Raw genomic sequence first — 21,113 nt, 5'->3', positions numbered from 1 at the left:
GCTATTCTTTGGTGAGAATTCACAGAACAAACAAAAATATCTCAACATTCTGTGTTCATTCAGAGAGGTCTATCCAAATGTCTCTTTCCTAGTTCTTCTTGTTATCAGTTTCCCAAGTGTGTCCCTTCCAAGACTCTGATGTTTAGCTACAACCTATGCATCAATGTAGATCCTACCTTTGACCATCTCTAATTTCAGAAAAACAACAACAAAACAGGTGTACTACACAAAGTTCTGCCTACTGGGAAGATTTTTCTTCACCACTTTATTTGGGGACATCCTGGACTAAAACTATAGAGCTGAAGTTGTCTGCTTTTGGGTGGTTCTAGCCAATCCTATAGAAACATTTGTAAATACTAAATTTGTAAATAATAGGCCTGATTTTTTTCTTCCTCAGTTAACTAGTCATAGGAAACCCCTGATGAGACTCTAAGGGTGAAGATTGAGAGAGCAAGGCAATGGAGCTGGAGTAAAGGCCATAGGCATCTGAGTCATTTGTTCATGTAACTTAATCTGTGTCTTCGGGCCCCACTCAAGCCTGATCTCATATCTGTTGCTTTCATTTGATGATGGACTTCTGTCCATTCCTGACAATACCAGTTTATGCAGGGTAGCTCAAGTTGTATGGTAACTTGGCAGCTCATGGAAAGTATTAAGTCTCTACTAGAGACCAGTAGTAAGCCAGAATCTATTTCTCAAAAGACAAGTAATAATCTAAAGAGGACAGCATAGCTTTGCTCTAAAATCTTAAAAGTCTACTTTGTGATTCACCAATAGGGGCCTGCCCACAAGTGCCACACAGTATCCCTATCTGCTGCAATCACTTCAAACGTAATTGGATTTGCAGTGTCCTGTGACCCATGTGGTAGAGCAGTTTGTGTAGTAGTCTAAACCTATAGCAGAGTTTTCCCTTTTACTGAGTCCTAATAAAATAATAAAAACCCTAATAAAAAACAGACTTTAAGGTTACTTGGTAAATGGGTTGAAGCAATAAACTTAAATAAGGTATATGTTGCCTCCAAAACCCAAAGAGACATCATGCTTCTTCCTTAATGATAGGAAAGACATGATGCAGCAAATTTCCCTTCACCTTCACAGGGATACCTGGACATGTCCATGCCATTGAACTTCTGGAAATTTCATCAAGGTATAAGGCCCTGGATTCTTTTCCCACCTTCTAGGATTCTTTTCTCACCTTCTGGTATGCATGTGTCTTACCTAGTGCCTGAAGTAGTTCGTTTTTCCTGTTCACCAGGTCCAATCAGCGTGGTGTCATCAATGTAATGGCACAGCATGATGTCTCATTACATAGAAAGGCAATCAAGATCCCTTTAGACTATATTATGTCATAGGGCTGGATGTTCGATTTCACCCTAAGATAAGTGAGCCACAGTGTACTGCTGATCCTCTCAGCTGAAAGTAAACTTCTAATGGGTTTCACCACTAAAATATTTGCTACATACCAAGTGTTCGAGGATTACAGATTAACTCCAGCAATGAAAACACATCTGGAATAGCAGCTGCAATTGGAATCATTACCTAGTTAAATGTTTGATAATCCATTGTTATTCTCTTATACCCATCTGCCTTCTGCATAAGCCAAACTGGCAAACTGAATGTGTAGGTGGTAAGATGCACCAGTCCTTCACCTTTTAAGTCCTTGGTGTGGCAGAAACATGCTATTGTGTTTTGTTTATTATGTTAGCAGGTAAAGGTAATTCTGTGGCTTCCGCTTAGGTTTTTCTCCACAGGTCAAGGAACTAATCTGGTATTCTGCCAGTTGCTGAGTATGTCCCTCACAACTCTGCCTTTTTTAACTGGGATAAAACCACATGGTGAGTTCAGGTGCACATAGGCTTACTGTGGGATTGCCCCAAACCACAAATCCAGTTATCACCTCACCTCCACAGGTCTTTACTATGACTACTGGACCACAGTGACATTTTGAGTCTCCAGGAATTGCTATGAGTGAGAATAAGGGCCTTATAGTCTCAAAGAGTTTGGTTATTCAACTTCTACAATGCTCAGTCTCTGATAAATGGTGGCACTTCTTGGAGGAAGACTAGGCAGTAGATTTACAGAATGAATTTTTGTTTGTATAACCACAACCTTCTTTAAGGGAAACCAGTATGCACTTCATTAAGAGATTCTGGGTCCAGGAATGGGCTCAAGACTAGAAATTGTTTGAGGGGCTTGGACTTTATTGTGTAATTCAAATCACAATTCTCTTCACCAGACCTAGTACTTTTCTGCCTATGCAAATCAATCAGACTCTATAGACTGATCATCTACTTCAGTTCTAAGGACACCATGATCAGTTAGCTAACACCAAGGATCTCTGCAGATCGAATTACGCTGATTACTGTGTTGCCTCTGCTGTCCATTACTGTAACCATGCCCACCTTAATTCTGGTGATTAAGTGCTGCCACTTGGCCCTGCTATTCTGGGATTTTATCATGTCCATTGAATACAGAGAATGCCTGGGACACCATTTTCCCCATCGAATTTCAGAATCCAGTTTGATGGCAGCACTTCCCACTGTCAAACCTGCCCTACAGGTAATGGCCCCCACAGAGCTCTGCAAGGTTGCTGGAACTTCTGTGATGAATACATTAAGGTTCACAGAGTGTCCTTGGACTAATTTAGGAGCATAGATTGGAGTTGGTGAGAGGGACAAATCCAACTAACATACATTTCTTTTTAAAACTTTGGATTCCTACTTTACAGTATCAAGAACATTTTTACTTCATTATTTGTTACTTTTGGGTAAATGTTTAGTCAACCATTAAAGCAAAGTGTTAGAAACACGTTTAGATCCTTGATTTTACATATTGAATCCAGAATCTTTGCTTTGGGCACATACTCATTTCAACACATTTTGACAATCCAGCATTATAATCCTCCTACCCTGATCCAGCACATTTAGAATTAATTCCCATAAAAGCTTCCCAGATTTCTGTCAATAAAAACAATTCTTTTGATGTGCATAGCACCTCCTCATAGGGCTAAGAGGAGACTTGAGGACTGTAAATGGTTTCCTAGTATTTATATGTAGTTGTTACATTCTTTGTTGGACCAAGAGCTATAGTGAGACAAATGAGGGAGGAAATATGCAAGTAGAAGGAGAGTCTCTCATTCTGGACCTTAATGGCCATAGAACACTATATTATTCTTTAGTTGCTAGTCAAAACCACATAAGTAGACACATTGCACGCTATAAACTGGATGAGTAGGAAGTTAGGTACTGGATAGGACCCATTCAAAGATGCCCCAGGGGCTACTATTTCAATGCCAATCCTGCTAGCAAGGCACTTTTAAAATAAAATATATCAGGCTATATATGAGGCAAATGAGTAATTGATATAATAAAGCTCCATCAAGACCTTTGGGGTTTTCATTAAATGTCAAGGTTTGATAAATCTTCAAGTGCTGGATCTCTTTCCTGTAAATGTCTTCTATCCTAAACAGGACTATATTCCTTTGAAACATGGCTGCTTAAGGATCGTTCTTCAAAAACTGTTTCCCACCATTGACATTTTTATGGGACGTCCCTTTAAAATAAAATATGAAAGGTTTTCACAGCAATGATGACCTGGTATGTAGTCACTGAAATAACAGTGTTGGCTAACCTGAGGGGCCAAAGGTGTCCTTGGCAGAAATATGAACAATTTCCTTTAAAGTAGAGATCATGACTCATCTGTCTTCCAAAAGACAATATCACAGAGCAGTTCAAAACATAGGCTCTGAAACCTGACTCCCTAGATTCAAATCCCAGCTCTGCCACTTACTTGCTGTGTGACCTGGGAAAGTCACTAAATCTCTGCTCTTCAGTTTCCTCATCTATAAAATAAAGGAATTATAATAGTAACTGTCTCACAGGATTGTTATAGGCTTTCAGAAAGTCAAGACATCCAAATCAATTAAGATAGCCAGTGTTTAGAAAGCTGTGAGGTCTATGTAATTGTTAGCTACAGATAGCTTGTATTTCTTTGTCACATCTTCTTAATTACTGTCATTTTGTACTGATCATCAAAGAGTAATAATAATAATATCAACAACTAATATTTCTACCTCATTTAATCGTTTACAAAGAGTTATACTAAGGCTATTTTATTTGATCTTCATACCCATTTTGGTAGGAGTAATTGTCATCTGCGTTTTATAATTGAGAAATCTGAGGTTCAGAGAGGTGCGTTTTGCCAGAGATCACAAAAATAATTAGTAGACAGGATTTAAATTTATATTACTTGACTCTACATTCCTTCCTTTCCATAACTTAAGCATAACTTAATTATATAATTCATGATGCTTACAAGGGTTTACCCATCTGGTTCCAAATCCTTGTCATTTATTGAGGACTATTATGTGCTAGGTATTTTTATATTATCTAATAATATTATATCAACTCTGCAAACTTCATATTAATTTCTTATAGATAATAAATATGAGCTTACAGAAATGAAGTATGATGCTCAAAGTTATACGGACAGTAAATACAGCAACCTTGTAGTTCCTTCCTTCATCCATTTATTCATTCAACAAATGGCTGTGATGGGACAGTATACCAGACATTGGGGATAGTGTGGAAAAAGAAAAAAGACAAAACCTCTTGCCTTCAAGGAGTGATAGTCTAGATAAAGACAAAAATTAAACAAATGTTTATGAAAATGTATGTTTAAGAATGAAAAAGTATAGATAATTTATATGATAGAAAGCTCAATAGAATGCAAACTCCACAAGGGCATGAAAATCTATCTGTTTTGTTTATTATGGTATCTTTAGTATATAGAAGAGTGCTTGAAACCCCAGTGCTTAGTGACTATTTCTTGAATTGACTAAATCCGTGAATTATAAAATACAGCAAGTGTCAGGAAGGAAAAGTACTAAGTGCTATTAGATGGCATAATGGAGGACTTAATTTAAATTGGGGAATTGGGACATCTTTGAGGATGTGCTAGTTAACCTGAGACTGAGAAGAGGACAAGGACCCAGCCAGATGAAGGGTGAAGGGTGAGGTGGAGTTGTCCAGGTACAGGGAAATCATCTGCAAAGTCCTAAGGTAACAGTGAGTCACGACAATGAAAAAACTGAAGGAAGGTCATCCTGGCTGGAACACACTGAGGAAAGGAAAGAGCTGCAAAGATGGAGCAGGGAGAGAGGGAGAGGCCAGAAGCTGGAGGGTCTCAAAGGCTGGGATAATAATATTGCATTTTTGTCCTAAGTACAATAGGAAATCATTGATTGTTTAAGCAGAACATAATCAGATTTCCACTTTTTAAAATACTATTCTAATAGTTATATAAAGAATAAATTAGAGGTAGGCAATATTGGAAATAGAAGGTGTTGTAGTAGCCCAAGTAAGAGATGAAGGCTGCTTGCATTAATTGGCAGTAGAGATAGAAAGAGGCCAGCTCTGGCAGTCTTGTGGTTAAGATTCAACACTCTTACCACCCCAGCCTGGGTTCTTTTCTGGTCAGGGAACTACACCACCCTTCTCTCTGTTGGTTGTCATACAACAGTGGCTGCGTGTTCCTGTGATGCTGAAAGCTATGCCACTGGTATTTCGTATACCAGCAGGGGCACCCATGATGGACAGATTTCAGTGGAGCTTCCAGACTAAGACAGACTAGGAAGAAGGATCTGGTCACTCACTTGCGGAAAAATTGGCCATGAATACCCTATGCACAGCAGTGGAGCATTGTCTGATACAGCACTGGAAGGTGAGAGGATGGCACAAAAAGCCTGGGCAGGGTTTTGCTCTGCTGTACACAGGGTCACTAGGAATCAGAATCAACTTGATGGCACCACCATCAACAAGTTGGCTAATTCTAATAAAGTAGTAATAATTAATATTAACTGAGAATTTGCTATGTGCCGGGTACTGTTCTAAGAGCTTTATATAAATTGACTAATTTAATGTTCACAGCAATCATATGGGAATTAAAGCATTGAAAAGATAAGTAAGCTTCTTATCCTTACACAGTCAATAGTAGAGGATCTTGAGTTTGAACCCAGGCTGTCTTATTTATGAGCCCATGGTCACTGCAAGCTATTTACACTGGATATCTTGGACATAACATTGGGGAATATTGAAAAGAATTCAAGACAGATGGTACACATATCTAGAAAAACTGTGAGGTTTCTAGTTTGACTAGCTGGCTGCTTTTAGTTGGATATACATTTCTGAAGTGAAATAGAAATTCCTGGACTTGCATATGATTTCAGGGAATATATTTCAGTTTTTAAAATGGTATATATATAGCTTGGGAAATCGATGAGAGAGTGTGAGGATATGAGAGCCCGATGTGAGAGTGTGATGCAAAAAGAAAAGAAATTGAACTAATGTTTAAGGAACTCCAAAATGTTGGGGTCAGGTAGAACAAGCACATAAAAAAGCCTAAAAAGAGTTAGCTAAAGATGCATGAGAAAAAACAGGAAGGAGTGTTTTGAGAAAGAGAGAATGGTCAACTGGACCAAATGCAAATGAAAGATCATACAAGGAGAGTATGGGAAACTTCTACTGGATTTAGAAACATGGAGGCATTTGTGTCACGGAGGCAGAAGCAAGACCACAGAATTTGGTAAGCGAATGTGTGGTGAAGAAGCACAGAAGGATGGCTATTAATGGGAGTAAGTGATAGGCATAGAAGACGAGGGCTAACGAGGTTAATACACTATGTATGTATATTTTAATGATATATATGAGCATATTTGCACATTGGTGGGGAAATTAGATAGAAAGGAAAATATGGAAGATACAAGAAAGTGGAGATAACCAGTGGCAAAAGGTCAGATTCAGAAATTACAATAAATAAACAAACAAAAATATAGGATGGACTTAGTATTAGAAGCTGTAGATCCATTCCTGCTTACCACCAAGGACCAGCTTCTGGACTCCCTCTCTTGGCTGCACTCTAGAGACCAGACACAGGATTAAGGAGACTGAACAGATTGACAAAGAAAGGGTGTGCACCTTCAGTCTTTTGAAATCTTTTTGTGCTGGCCCTCTCTTCTGTTAGATTTAGATGACAATCTGATTGCATAAGCTAAGGTGCCTGGGTTTGTTCATTTTGATAGTGGTGACCTGTAAAGAGGAAAAATAATTAATTCCCATAGCCTGATGGGAAGGAACAAGTCAAGCAACTAGATCTGGATTTTGTCTGTTTAGAGATGGGCACTTGAGACTTATGCTGTTGAAGGAGATCCCTGAATGGCTCCAGAAATATATGAAAGAATTAAAGCCATTCATGTGTTATTCATTCAATTATACATTGAACACTCAATCATTCTGCAGATATTTATTGAGTGCCTATTACTTGCTAGCCACTGCTTTGGACAAAAGGGGTGATGAAAACAAATGAGATCTTTGCCTTCATGGAGCTACATTCTAGGGAGAGAAAAGTACTAATCAAATATACTCATAATATACAATATCTATATACTATAATAATATTAAATACACACATAATATAATACCAGGTCTGATAAGCACTATAAATCTTTAGTATATAAAATTTAAAAACAGAGAACTGACAGTTTCGGTAGACATACAGATAATTTCCAAAAATGTGTTATGTTCTATAATACAAGTATGAAGTGGTTGCTTTAAGTGGAGAGAGGATTATATGCACTTATAATGTAGAACCATTAAGCATAATGCCTGGTGGCACAGAGCGAGCACTCAATCAATATTAGCTATTGTTATAGGACAGACCTGTACCCCAGATTAGCATGCAGTGAACAATCAATAAATTCTTCTTGGGGGAAAAAAATGACCCCTAAACTTAATCAGGAAGAATGAGGAGAGACTAGGCAGATGAAGAAGGAAGGGCCGCCTAAACTGAAGGAATAACATATGACAAGACAAATAAGTATGATATTGAGGGATAAGTTTAGGAACCGGCAGTTGCAGAGTTTGTGGCCATGAGAGGAAAAGTGCATCAGGAGAACTAGAACATGACTCAAATGGCTTCTTGCTCTGGAGAAGCCGAGTATCAGGATAATGTCGATGGTGGTGTGAGAACATCAGTGTTCCTTAATCTTCTCTATCCTCCCTGTTAGACTGTGCATTCTAGAAATTACTACTCTGTGCCAGGTACCATTCTAAGGGCTGGAGTGAATCAGATTTAAAACATGCTGTCAATGAGTTAACAAAAATTACAACTAATATTTTTTGAGTAATTTATATCACCTACATACTGTTTTAAGCAATCCCCATGTATTAATCCATTTAATCCTTAAAACAACTCTATGAACTAAGTAGAAATCTTATTTTCTTTTGATACATGAGGAAACCAAGGCACAAAAGTGGTAAGATTTGTTCACCATTGTATTCTTATGCCAGTCACAGCGTCTGACATCACAGTTTCTTAATAAATATTTTGAAGGAATAAATTAATACTGGACAGGTGAATCATACCGAAACCCGGCTTTGCTAGGTCCAGGGTTGCACACACTTAATCAGGTCACTGTGTCACTCAGCGTTGCGTGAGATGATTATAGGACAAGGGTTCTCAAACTTTTTGATGCATGAGACTGTCCAGAAGTTCTTGCTAAAAATTCTCATTCATTAGGTCTGGAGAGAAGCCCATGAGTCTGCATTTTTAAAGGTACTCCAAGTATTTTATTTTAAGGTGATACCTGGACAAATTTTGAAAAAAAGACAATTGCTGTGCACTATGGTTTGATAGTCATCACAGCTACACATAAGACTAGTGGATAATGGTAGTGGCTCAGCTGTCAAAGGAAGGAGGAAGGGAATGGTGACTTCAACAACAATATAAAGAACTCATCAACTGCGATAGAATCTGGCCACCTATCCTCTTCATCCATATTGCAGGGCTTCTTAACCTTGGCACTATAGACACTTTGAGTTCTATAATTCTTTGTTGTGGGATGGCTTTCTTTTGCATTTTGAAATGTGTAGCAGTAACTCTGGACTCTACCCACTAGATGCCAGTAGCTCACCCCACCCTCCAAGTTGTGACAACTGAAAATATCTCCAGACACTGGTAAATGTCCCGTGGGGTCGAATGTCGTTGAGCTGGAAACCACTGCCATAATCAAAGACAGAGAGCTTTCTCCAGTCCCTTCCTTATAGCAACTTCTGGCCTTCTGATCTAGAATTGTGTAAGACACTTGATCCGTTTCCCCATGAGTGCTCCTCTGTGAGACATTGTGGTTTGTTTGATGAGTACAGTGTACCTTCTTGGCTTTTCCCAGAACTCACAATATGTGATATCCCCCTCTCCCACTACATACACACACACACACACACACACACACACACACACAGAGCTGGTTTATTAAATCAAATGAAACAGACTATCAGGGTTAAGACATGGCTGATATCCAATATCATCATTTCTTCTTCAGGTTCCAGAGGGGAGGGCTCAGATCCCTTTTAAACAGTTTAGAGGGAATTATAATTAACTATGACAGCAGAATAGGATCACTTTCCCAGAAGACATATACTATAAAAAAGAAAAAATAATTAAAGGAAGAGACATAGAAATAAAGTCAGATATAATCGCTTGAAAGAAAGGAATGAAATAAGTTTGAATGTGTTTCAGCACAAAATTGTCAAAAACCTAGATTTTGGAAAATATAGGAATTTCCTAGTCTGGAAATAACCCCAACTCTTTATCTTTCACAAGAATAAGCAAGCAACATGTAACTACCCAAGGGTATATCCTTCACCTTTCCTCTCCATTAATTTCTCTTAACTGCTCTCAGCATCTTTCAGTTATATATAAGAACAATGAGAGTAAAACCTGGTTAAGAATTTTTGATGAGAGAACTATCAACTACTATTGTATAACACTGTGCAGTATCATATTCCCATTAATATATGCAAAAATCTTACCTAATCTTAGCAAAACGCCAAGAGTAACTAGACAACTATTTGTTATTCATTACATACTTCTAGTGAATTAATTCCTAGTTCACTGGCTAATCAGATCAGTGAATTAGTGTGTGCACCCAATGAAACAGTTAAATAGCTATCCAAGGCACATTCTTAATTGAAGCAGAAAAAAAAAAACACCCGGATTTATATTGACATCAACTTTTAACTAAATTTATTCGCCTCAAAATCTATTCTAATGAAATTTTATTGTTATATAAATTATTTGATATGAGCTACCTTAACTAACATGCTTTGTGGAAGAGAATAATGGTGCCTAATTAATGTGTAGTAGGAGAAGGAAAGCAAGGAGGTCAATACATTTTTTCAGAGACTAAAAAGCTGGAGAATCAATCACAGAGAGGTGAGAAAAGCCCAGCACTGCACCATCTGTTATTCTGGGCAAGAAAATACGTGTAACCTTGTTACCCCCATCCAGTTCCTGTACGTGATTACAGAAGGTAGGGTAGCAACAGTTACCTTACCGTCTTGCACAAACACTGTTACTTCTGCCTTGAACTGTTTGCTGGGAGACAAATACTCTCAAGTAACTAGGTGGTAAATTGCAGTTCACCCCTGAATCTGGCCAATTCCAGGTGGTTGTGAGGTGGTTAATGAGACAGCCAAAGACTCCAACCCAGGCAGCTTTGATGGGAAGCGGCGATTTCAATAGGAAGGCATGAAGGCGGATGATGGCTGGGCAGAGCGAGCCTGCTTCCAATACCACCACTGTCTTCGCTTGTACAGTTGTTCAAGCTGCCAGAGGCTTTCTGGTTGCCATGGCAACTGTTAGGCTCTGCTGCAAACTCAAAGCAGAGCCTCTGAAGTTAGGTACCAAACACTGGAGCTCAACAAACGCAAAGGCAACTGGGAAAGGAGCAGAGAACAAGGATTACCCATGTAATAGGTTTACAACTCAAGAGGACCTTTTTAAAATCGAATTTTTGTTTATGTTTTTGTAAAATGAGATAGTTCTTGCCTGACATTATTCATCAGCATCATCTTCTGGTGCCCGGACAAAGGAGACTACAAATCCTCTCACTCATAGAGACAGCAGAAAGGGGTGAGGAAACATTACCAGGAATGCACCGAGCCCGCTCATTCATTCATTCATTCAGTTATACATTCAACGTCTCGTGAGAGCTCATTTGTGTCGGGCATTGTGCCAGGTGCTGGGTCTGCAAAGAGAAATGAGACACCGCCCCACACTCAAAATTAGTGATAATTAACAAAAATTAGCAGAACCTTCGCAAGCCTAGGGAAAACTAACTGGGCACTGCAAGCTTCCCGGGGGTCTCTCTTGGAAGACAGATTCAGATTCTAAACGCGGGAGAGGAAAGAGGCAGTGGCCTCCCAAACATAGGCAGGAAGGAAGGCCAGGGGGAAGAGGGAGGCCGCCTTTCCCTAGAAAAGGAATCTGTCAAGGCCACTCAAACGTTTCTCCGTGGCTGCTAGGGAGAAGAGGTTTGTTTTTCTTTTAGAAAGACGGAGCCCTTTTCCCTACTGGGCACGATTTCTAGTAGGGGAAGCCCCGCCTCTCTGGGCCGTTGATTGGCCCAACTCTTTTCCAGATAATTTATGCCAGCATCCTCTCTGTCTGATTGGCTCCCCTGCTCAATTCCGCTGGGAGTCGCATCCTACCTGGTGGGGAGGTGTACTGCCTTCCCACACTCTCCCTTCTCGTACTCACCGGGCTGCAGCTGAGGTGGGAGAAAAAGTCCTGGTTTGGAGAATTGAGCGGAAAAAGCGATCCCAATGGGTTCTTGGAAAGCTTTTCTCTTCTCCCCTTTTCTTCTGTGGAGTCAAAGTAGAGGGGTGAGGCTGATGTTCTTGTTACTGACCCTGCATTTGGGAAACTGGTGAGTAAATTCAAGGACTTAAAACTATTCTTTCGTATCTACCTCCTTCCTTCTTTTCTCATTCTTTTAAAAATCATTCTAAGTTAAGTAATTTGCGTTTTCCTGGGCACCTGGACGGTATTTTACCATCATTTTATTTTCTAATTAGATCTACTCATGTTCAGATAGAATGAAATTAGCCTATGTGCGAAGCATAAAGGTTAGTTCAGTTGTTTTTGACTTGAAGCAAAGTCCAAACTAGTGAAGGTTCAGTTACCGGGAGTGGGGAAGGGGAGTAGAAATAATTTTGCTACAAATTTAGTGAATGAATGCTATTAATGAACTTTCCAGATGATTCTGCATTTTAGAGACAAAGTTATTTTAGAAACTTGTTACACAGCATGCCATGGTATGTAGGATGCTTTTCTGTATACTAATATTGCCTTTTCCTTTATCCTTTTTTTTTTTTTTTTCCTTGCTATTCTGGAAAACACCAAAGTTTTACATCAAGAAAGATTACAAATATGGCTAAAAAATCTATCAGGGTTGAAAATGTGTTATATTTGTTAGAAATAACCATGTATATTTTATTGAGCCAGCTTTGAGTGATTTTTATTTTCATTGGCTGTTTAGAAGTAAATAAAAATTGTATGATGATATGAATATCCTGGCTGTGTGTGTGTGTGTGTGTGTGTGTGTGTGTGTGAGACAGAGAGAGAGAGACAAGAGACAGAGAGAGAGAGACAGAGACATTACCAGCCCCAAGCCTCCAATTTAACAGAAACAAGACTTGAGCTGCTTGGGCTGTAATACTTTTCAATAAAACTTTGAAATCATTCTAGTAGAAAATTAACATGCTCAGGTATCGTACCTGGATTTAGAAATAGTGGATGAATGGAGTTAAAATATTGATTAAGACATAGACACTGTAAAGGTCTTGACATACTACTCATATCATGTAACTGTGTTTTATATAAATGTACATTTAAAATTGTATTATTGTATTATGTGATGCTGCTTAGAACTTGAGTAAAATATAATCAGTATGCAGATGGAAACATGCCTTTGTAAGTACTTGCATCATTGCTAAAATGAATTATTATGATGATTAATTTTAGTATTAGCTAAAGTGATTATTTTTGCCATTACCAGCAGATAGGAAACTATATTCTCTCTGAAAATAGAGATTGGATTAAAGTATGCTAAGTCATATTAGACTTGCCAGAAAATATTTGACGCTCAATGCTTTTTTAAGTATTACAGTTTTAGTTTATTTACCCTTTTCCCTTAGAAACTTAAATGTTCTGCATGGGCTCAAATATACTACTTGATTAATTATTTCTTATATGTAAGTTGTGTCATAATGTCTTATTTCTTTAAAATATATTATAAAATTTTATAGAAGATATTTTGGTAGAACACATACCAGTCCTCTTATACATCTTCATAATATTACAAATGAATCTGTGTTCTCATAAGTAAAAACAGATTTACCCAGTGGTTTTCTGAAATGACAACCTGTATGCTCCTTTATCATTATAAGTGCAAGTTTCCCTTGCAACCTAATAGGCAAGCTGCTTGCTAAAGGGAATACTGACTCTGTAAAGACATGTTTTGTTTTAAATAACATCCTTTGTTTATAAGGACGTTTACATTATGATCATCGTAATTGGCTCCAGAACTCTCTTGAGGCTGCTCAGAATTAAAGACTTGTGTGGTAGGGTGGACAGAGATGGGCTCTGGCAGTCTGGAGACATGATTTTATGTGTCAAGAGTCCTTAACCTCTCTGAACACAGTTTCTTCATCTAGGAAATGAAGGGTAGTAGCAGATCATTTGTGACTTTTTCAAGTTTTCATATTCAATATGGCTAAGATTTGAAATGAAACATAAAATAATGATTGCTTTAATGGCTTTTCTTAGTAGTTTTCAAGAGGGAAATTCTAATTGGGAGTACCATGAACTTTTTTTACCATATGTATGAGTGACTGAGAGAGAGGTGCTATGCAGTTAAAATAGATAAATAATTCATTTTATCCTAGTACTATAGATAATCTGGATTATTCTGGCCAGTGAATAATCAAATATTTAAAAAGCTACATGTTGCTGTTATAAGTAGGTCTTCAGGCCTCAATTATGAGAGTTTTTGTCTTCAGTTTTTAAAGTAGCTACAGTTGTGGTGAACTTTTCCTCCTTTTAATATTTAGTTGGAGATAATTTAGGCCAACATGCATAAACCATTTACATTCATAATTTCTTCTCTCCTTTTTCTTCTTTTGAGGGACCTTTCAAAACTAACCACAGTAGTTCTGTTTGTAAGAATTTTGATGTTTTACACTGGTTTCAAAAATAAATCTTCAAAGTCATCTATTTTGGGATTTAGCAAATTGGAAGCATTTTTTCTTATATCTAATCAGAGACAAAAGCTTATTTCCTCATTATTTTCCATCAAGAGCATAACAGAGAGACACTATGTTGATTTTTATATTGCTGAACTATGAAAACCTATCCTATTGTAGTAACTAAAAGCTATAGTCTTGGTTCCTGTGTTTCATTCTCCGTGAGGCTCTATGGCATCTTGACAAGTTGGTTAAAATCTCTTAAGCTTGATTTGACTTATTTGTAATGTAGAAAAATCTAATTATATTTAGGTTTTTAAAAAGAATTGAAAACGTGCTTTGAGATTTTAGCTGTTATAAAAAATAATTTACAATAAGCTTTGATTAAGAAGTTACATTTTGAGAAAGCTCAAGTGAAACAACTTGTTTTTATTTTTTAAAACAATTTCATGAATCAATAATTATACAATTTAGCATCAGTTGCCCAGATGAAAATATTCAATTAGATTTGCTTTATAAAATATATTATTTTCAAAGAATTTCAGTAATATATTTTGTGGAAGTGGTAGTGAATTATTTTTCTTTAGGCATTTAGATTTTTGGTTTAATTTTCTAATAAAATACTGATGCGAACTTGAGGACAAAATAAGTGAGTAATGATGGTCCAAGATAATTAAACATTCAAAGAAGGACTGAGAGACAAAATTATTTTGAAGCTAAGATGCAAATGCTATAGTTGGTAAATCTCCTGTGTATAGGTCTTTCAGGTATACTCTCCTTCCACTTTATTCCATTATATACTATGAGACATACTTTTGGCTAAGCAACAAAAGAAAATATTTGACTTTTCATTCACACATTAAATAGCCATGTAATATTTTATATTTATATAAAGGTGATTAAAATTTGTCTATGGAAATAAAAATGAAGGTGGAGTCCCAAAGAGAAGAGACAAGCAGGGTGGAAAACTGAAAAAAAAAAGTCTCTTGAGATATTATCAAAATATGATAAATGACTGCCATGGGGGAAGGGGGAAGAGTGGGCATGAATTGAATGTACAGGCCTCAGGAGAATAATTCACACATACCCATGGTACCAATTGAGAATCCTGGACTTGATCATTAGATGTAAATTCTAGTTTCAGCTCCACCCTTTCCCACTAGAATGATTTCAGGCAAATCCTTGAGACAGAAAGTCCTCATTTGTGAAAAGTGGAAATGACATCGACCTTTCCAGCTTGTTTCAAGACCAAGAGAGAAAATTTGTGTAAAGTATGTAGTACTTAAAATTTTAACTGAAAAGACATAATAACAGATATTCTTGGAATCACAGTGATTCTAGTATTATTTATCATGGTTAAAGTTGTTTTAAGTTCAGTAAAGTCCTTGAATTATTGGGCATTATTAAATATCTTTTGGATTTGGGATAGGTCATTCATTCTTTTATTCAACAAATATTTATTGAATGCCTGCTATCTGCTATACACAGTGCAACAAGCTAGGCATGAGTATTACCCATATGGAGCTTGTACTCACTGCTGAGACCCAGATTTATGGCAATCATCAAAGGAAAACATCTTGTAGTCAAAATAAGGCAATATGCCTTCAGAACTCCAAAGATAAACAGAGGAGTCTAAACTTTTAAGGATAGAGGGTGCTGATGGAACTCAGCACCCTGAGGTCTCAATCAAGGAAAGAGAATTAGAGATCCGTGAGATTTCTCATCAGCAATACCAGAAGATTATGGGGGAAATGTCTCCAAAATTCTAAAAACAAGTGTTCAGCCTAGAAGGTTATACTTAGCCAAATGACCAATCAAGCATAAAGGGAGAATAAAGCCTAGAAACTGTTATTCTCCCCATTTTACAGATGAGAAAACTGGGACACAGTGATTTTTAGGAACTCACTGAAGATCATCTTGCTGATAAATGCTGAATCTAAGACTCAAATTCATGTGTTCTATGCCCAGAGCTTTTTTTAATGACCACACCTCTCAGATTACAAATGCAATATAGATGAAAGTAATTAACATGACTGTGGATGAAGGGAAAAATACAAAAGGAGGGAGGGAAGGAAGGAGGGAGTGAAAGGAGAGGAGAGAGAGTGCAATTGATAGAAGCACAGTAAGTATAAAAATCTACCGTGTACCTACCCCATAATCTGGAATATTATGTGCAGTGCTAGATTAATTATTTTAGAGAAAACTGTAACTGGAGTAATTGATCTAGAAAAAAACAGCATAGGATAAAGAGTTAAAAGCAAGAATTTGGAATTTAGGTAAGTTTTGTTGAGGAATCAGATGGCTATTAAGTATGGTATATAAAATAGTGTTTGAATTTATTAGGTTTAGTGTAACAGACAAACCATAACCTAGTGGCGAAAGCTGCATGAAGGCAGATTTTCTTTCAATACAAAAGCCCTCTAACAAAATGGATGCTTACCGCTAGACTTTTTCAAGCAGAAACTTGTTAGAGTTCTTGTACTCTGCGGGAGGCAGATGAAACTTATATATTTTTTCTATTTTTAAATATGTCAGAATCCAATTCTATCAATACTAACATAGTTTAGCTAACTGAAGCTCCATGTTTCAGGAAATAGTCTTGGCTATTAATTCATTCAGTAAACATTTATTGAGCATCAGCATTCATTCAACAAGTATGTATTCAGTGCCTACTAGGTGTTAACCAGAGTTCTGGGAACTGGAAATACAGTGGTAAGCAAGACATAATCCTTGCCTTAATGGTGTTGGTGTAATGTATATAGGATGTATATATGACAGTATATGTGTTAAATGCACAAGACAAAGAAGGCAGGGTCTCTGCTCCCAGTGAACTTAAAGTCTAAAAATTTATGGTGAGATGGTTTATTAGTATAAACAAGTAAAAACAATAAATGCTATAATTGCTACTCAGAATTCTAGATGAGCTATGCTGGGGACACTAAGGAGGGTGACATCAATTGCAACTCTGGGAAAAGATTAAATAATCCCAGCTGTCCTGGGCACAAGTTCAGGTCAATGTTAGTGAAGAAGAGAGAGAGAAACAGCATTACTATTCCGTGCTCACAGGTATGGTCCCCAAATTTGGTAGGCCTTTTGAAAATGATATTTGTCTTCTAGAAGACCCTTTACTCTAGTCATCTGACATGTGGCATTAAAATAGCAACATCCTATGAAAGGCTATAGAATGAAGTTGAATGGTGAACTTCTGAATTTTAGGAATCTTTTCCTCCCAGATAGAATGTATTTGGAGATTTAATGTTTCTCCTTATTTTTAGGCAAATGTATTAAGTAACAAATATATTGAGTAACGCAGTAGCAGAGACGGTGCTAAGCAGTAGGGATATAGAATTAAAGTTAACATGGACACTGCTTCCCAACCTGTAGCTGGATGGGAAGATCAGCAAGTCTATGATTACAATATAATGGGTTTAATATAAATATTTTAATATTGGTGTGATCAGAGCATGATTTGTTTCTCCAGATAGCTTTAAGGCTGCTAGAATCAAGGATTCTGGCCAAGTTAATCTTTGGGTAGATTTCTAGGTCCATCACTTATGGTTGTACAATTTGTGAATTGCTTAAATACAGGGACGTCATTCACCTCTCAGTCATCCTAGATGAATATAATTATCAGAATAATTTTCCAACACATGTAGTAGAGTAGAGCAAGGATTACCTTTTTCACAAAATAGCTATATTGACTAGCACAAAGTAGCTATATTGGCTGGGTTAAATTTAAATGTAACTCAGACATCTGTGTTCTACAAACTGATTTGTTACTCTGTGCAGGTGGCTTAAGAGTGTGTATTTGTTTCTACCATTTCCTTAGTAACAATTCTTTTTTAAAAACCTTCAAATTGTCATAACTGGAATTGACTAGAAAGAGTGTCTTCTTGTTTCTGTTTTTTTTCATTTGTATTCTCTCCCTATTGATGTGAATGGTCTAAGAGGATCTTTATGTCAATGAAAATATTTTATCTCTCATTTTACGATCCCAAGACTTAGGGAAAAAAAGGTATATTTTTCTGCATTCAGAGAAACTAATTCCCATTTCTTTCTTCCACTTAATTTTAAGATCTTTTAATATGCTTTGTAATCTAATAAGCCTCAATAGTACGTCTCCACTTTGCAAAATTTTTAGCAGCCTTGTAGAATTTATCTGATGCAGAAGAGCATCAAAGACTTACAAAATGTGAATGTCATGAAGAGTTGCATTGTCTCTAACTCTAATTTATGTTCTGTCAACCTCGATGGATGTAAATTGTAACAATGGAGAATTTGGTGTTCATTTTAATATACTTTCAACCCGGTAGTCATTTTTTTATAGACTGTAATGAAAATTTCTTTACCTTCCTCCAGAAAATACTCCCATGGAAATGGTCCCAAAAGATCATTTATAATCTCTGGATATTCATCATCCCCCTGAAGATTATTTATTGGACTCATGATTCCTAATTTTCTAAACTGTTTTCAAGAGCAGAGTTGGACAGCCAAACAAAGAAATAAAGACGGCCAAGCAAATAAAGAAAAGAAAAACAAAACTCCAAAAATTGACAAAATACATTGTTTTATTAGTAATTTTTGTTGTTATATTAAGGATCAATCACTAAATTTTATTTTAAAATTTTCTGTTTTTATTCTCTTTCTAAAAATACGCTGCTATGCTAATTGATCTTTTATAAATATATTCTGATATTAATCTGTCCCTTTTCTCATTAACTAATAGAATTGCACATTCTTATATCTAATCTAACCAGATCAAACTATGTTCTAATAGATTTAGAATGTTGCAGACCTCTTTTTGAAACTAACAATGAAGCACTCTGTGGCAAAAGTTAAGTTTATTGCCATTTATTTCCTAACTTGAATGTAATTTGAAGGGTTCTATATATTCTACCTTACCAAGGAAACTACATAAAATTCACAATGGAGGAAGATGTCACATTTTATTTGTTTCTCCTAGATCAATATTCTACATCTCAAATTGTAGAATCATTATATATAATCCAATTTCTGTTCTATTGTTGGACATAAAATGTTATAAATTTTAAGTTTTTCACCACAAATAGTTCAGACATTATTTTTCTTTGTTTCCTTAAGAAAATAATTTCCAAGTAATATATGTATATATTAATAATTTCCAAGTTATATACAAGTTTCCCCCGCTATCTGAAAGTTTGCTTTATGCCACTTTGCTTTTACAAAAGACCTACATTAGTACCTGTTTCCGCTCACGAAGAAATGTGAAGATGATTTTCACTTTTGCGATAAGACACGAAAAGCAAAATTAGTGTTCAGAGCTTCTTTTGCAGCAAGCTTTATAAAGTGGCTCCCACCGGAGCAGCAAGAGTTGGGCTGCCAAGCTTCTTCCCCTGGAACTACACCAGTATCTCAGCATCAAGCCACTGTAGCTTTGAACTGCATCTGTGAGCATCTGTGCTTTATCTCGATTTATTTTGTGCATCCATTAGCAAGATGTGTCCTAAGGTATAAGAAAAGCCTAAGAAAACTCGTAAGGGTGTTACGCTTAGTGTAAAACTGGATGTAGTTTCAAGTGTCTATCATGGTGAATGAAATAAGGGTTTGTTGTGTTATTTGGTATGATTTGGTAGGTTATTTTTTGGGTCTGGCAAGGCTCAAATATTTTTCCCATATAAATTAATGATAATTGCTTCTTCACTTTATGCCGTTTCGGCTTAAGAAAGGTTTCATAGGAAGGCTTAACTTTCGGATGGGGGCGAACCTGTATATATATTGCTGTTATTGTTGAAATATATGGAAAAAAACAATATTGTTTTCCCTAATGCCATAATGTTTTTGATCTTGTAATGTAAATAATAAGGTCACTTATTCCATTCCACTCCTCAAAATTACTTAACAATTTGGAGCCTATACTTCCAGATTTTTCCCTAAGTTTAGACAGGTATGTGTATACACATTTGTTTGTATAATTTTTTTATACAAATGAAATCTAATACTTGTTTTTATCACATAACTAATATTAGAGATATCTTTCTTGATTAGTATACTTAATCTCCTTTTCAATGATGATGTGGTATTCTATATTATAGAAGAATCATAATTTATTAAATAATTTCATAATAGATTCTCTTTGCTTTTGTTTATCACACATTGTCTTTGTGTACATAAATACATATGTACATGCCTTTATTTCAATATTTCATCAATACGCCAAACAACTTACCATAAAGCAATTTAGTTTTCTATTAGTGCTTATAAAAATGCCATTTATCCATGTTATCACCAGTACTGGATGTAACGAATCTTCTGATATTTTGCCAATGTGATGGCTAAAATTTGTAACATTTTAAACCCATTTTCCCTTGCTACCAGTAAATGTTAGCATAATTTTATGTATTTATTGGCCTTTTTTTCCCCTCTGAATACTTGTGTACAAGTTATGTTGTAAATATCTTTGTCTCGGTCTATCCTTTGTCTCTAGTCTTTGTCTAAAGTGTCTTAACGTCATTCATAAGTTATTTTTCATTTATCTATATTTTTTGTCAATTTTTTTCTTTCCTGGTTTGGTTACATGTTGCCTAGAAAGGTGTCCTTACCCCAAAGGTCAAAAAAATTTGCAATGTCTTTTTTAATAGTTTTATACTTTATTATATTTTGATCTTGAATATACCTGCAATTTATTGTGTAAGTAGGAATCCAAGTTATTTTCTTCTGAATGGCTCAATAAGCATTTCGATACAATTTACTGAATTCATCATTTCACTTCTGAACTAGCTAGTCACTTTTATCACACACTAAATTTATACTCACTTGGGATCTGAATTTGCTTGATTTTGTTCTCGCTGATTTCTTAATGTACTACTACAATATGCTTTTGATTACAGTAACTTTATTTTGTTTTCTTTTTATTCTGGCGGGGCAAATTTCATCTAACAATACTTTTTTTCAATTATGTCTTGTAAACTCTCATATTGATTCTTCTACTTAACTATAATGATTTTAACCTATTACGTATGGACTATGGAATTCTAATTAAAATTGTATTAAATT

General features: G+C 36.2%; 1 protein-coding gene across 1 annotated transcript in view; it reads left to right on the top strand.

Annotated features, from left to right (window-relative positions):
- Positions 1-11,638: 11,638 nt before the first annotated feature.
- The window catches only part of GABRG1 (gamma-aminobutyric acid type A receptor subunit gamma1), a 71,486-nt gene continuing 62,011 nt past the window's right edge, over positions 11,639-21,113 (top strand). The window contains exon 1 of the mRNA XM_058546381.1: positions 11,639-11,764. Within this exon, the coding sequence (XP_058402364.1) occupies positions 11,661-11,764 (104 nt within the window). The 5' untranslated portion in view covers positions 11,639-11,660. The remainder of the gene's footprint in view (positions 11,765-21,113) is intronic.

Source organism: Diceros bicornis, chromosome 8 (genome assembly GCF_020826845.1).
Source record: "Diceros bicornis minor isolate mBicDic1 chromosome 8, mDicBic1.mat.cur, whole genome shotgun sequence".
NCBI lineage: Eukaryota > Metazoa > Chordata > Mammalia > Perissodactyla > Rhinocerotidae > Diceros > Diceros bicornis.
Note: the sequence above shows the minus strand (reverse complement) of the source record. Positions and strands in the feature narration are given on the sequence as shown.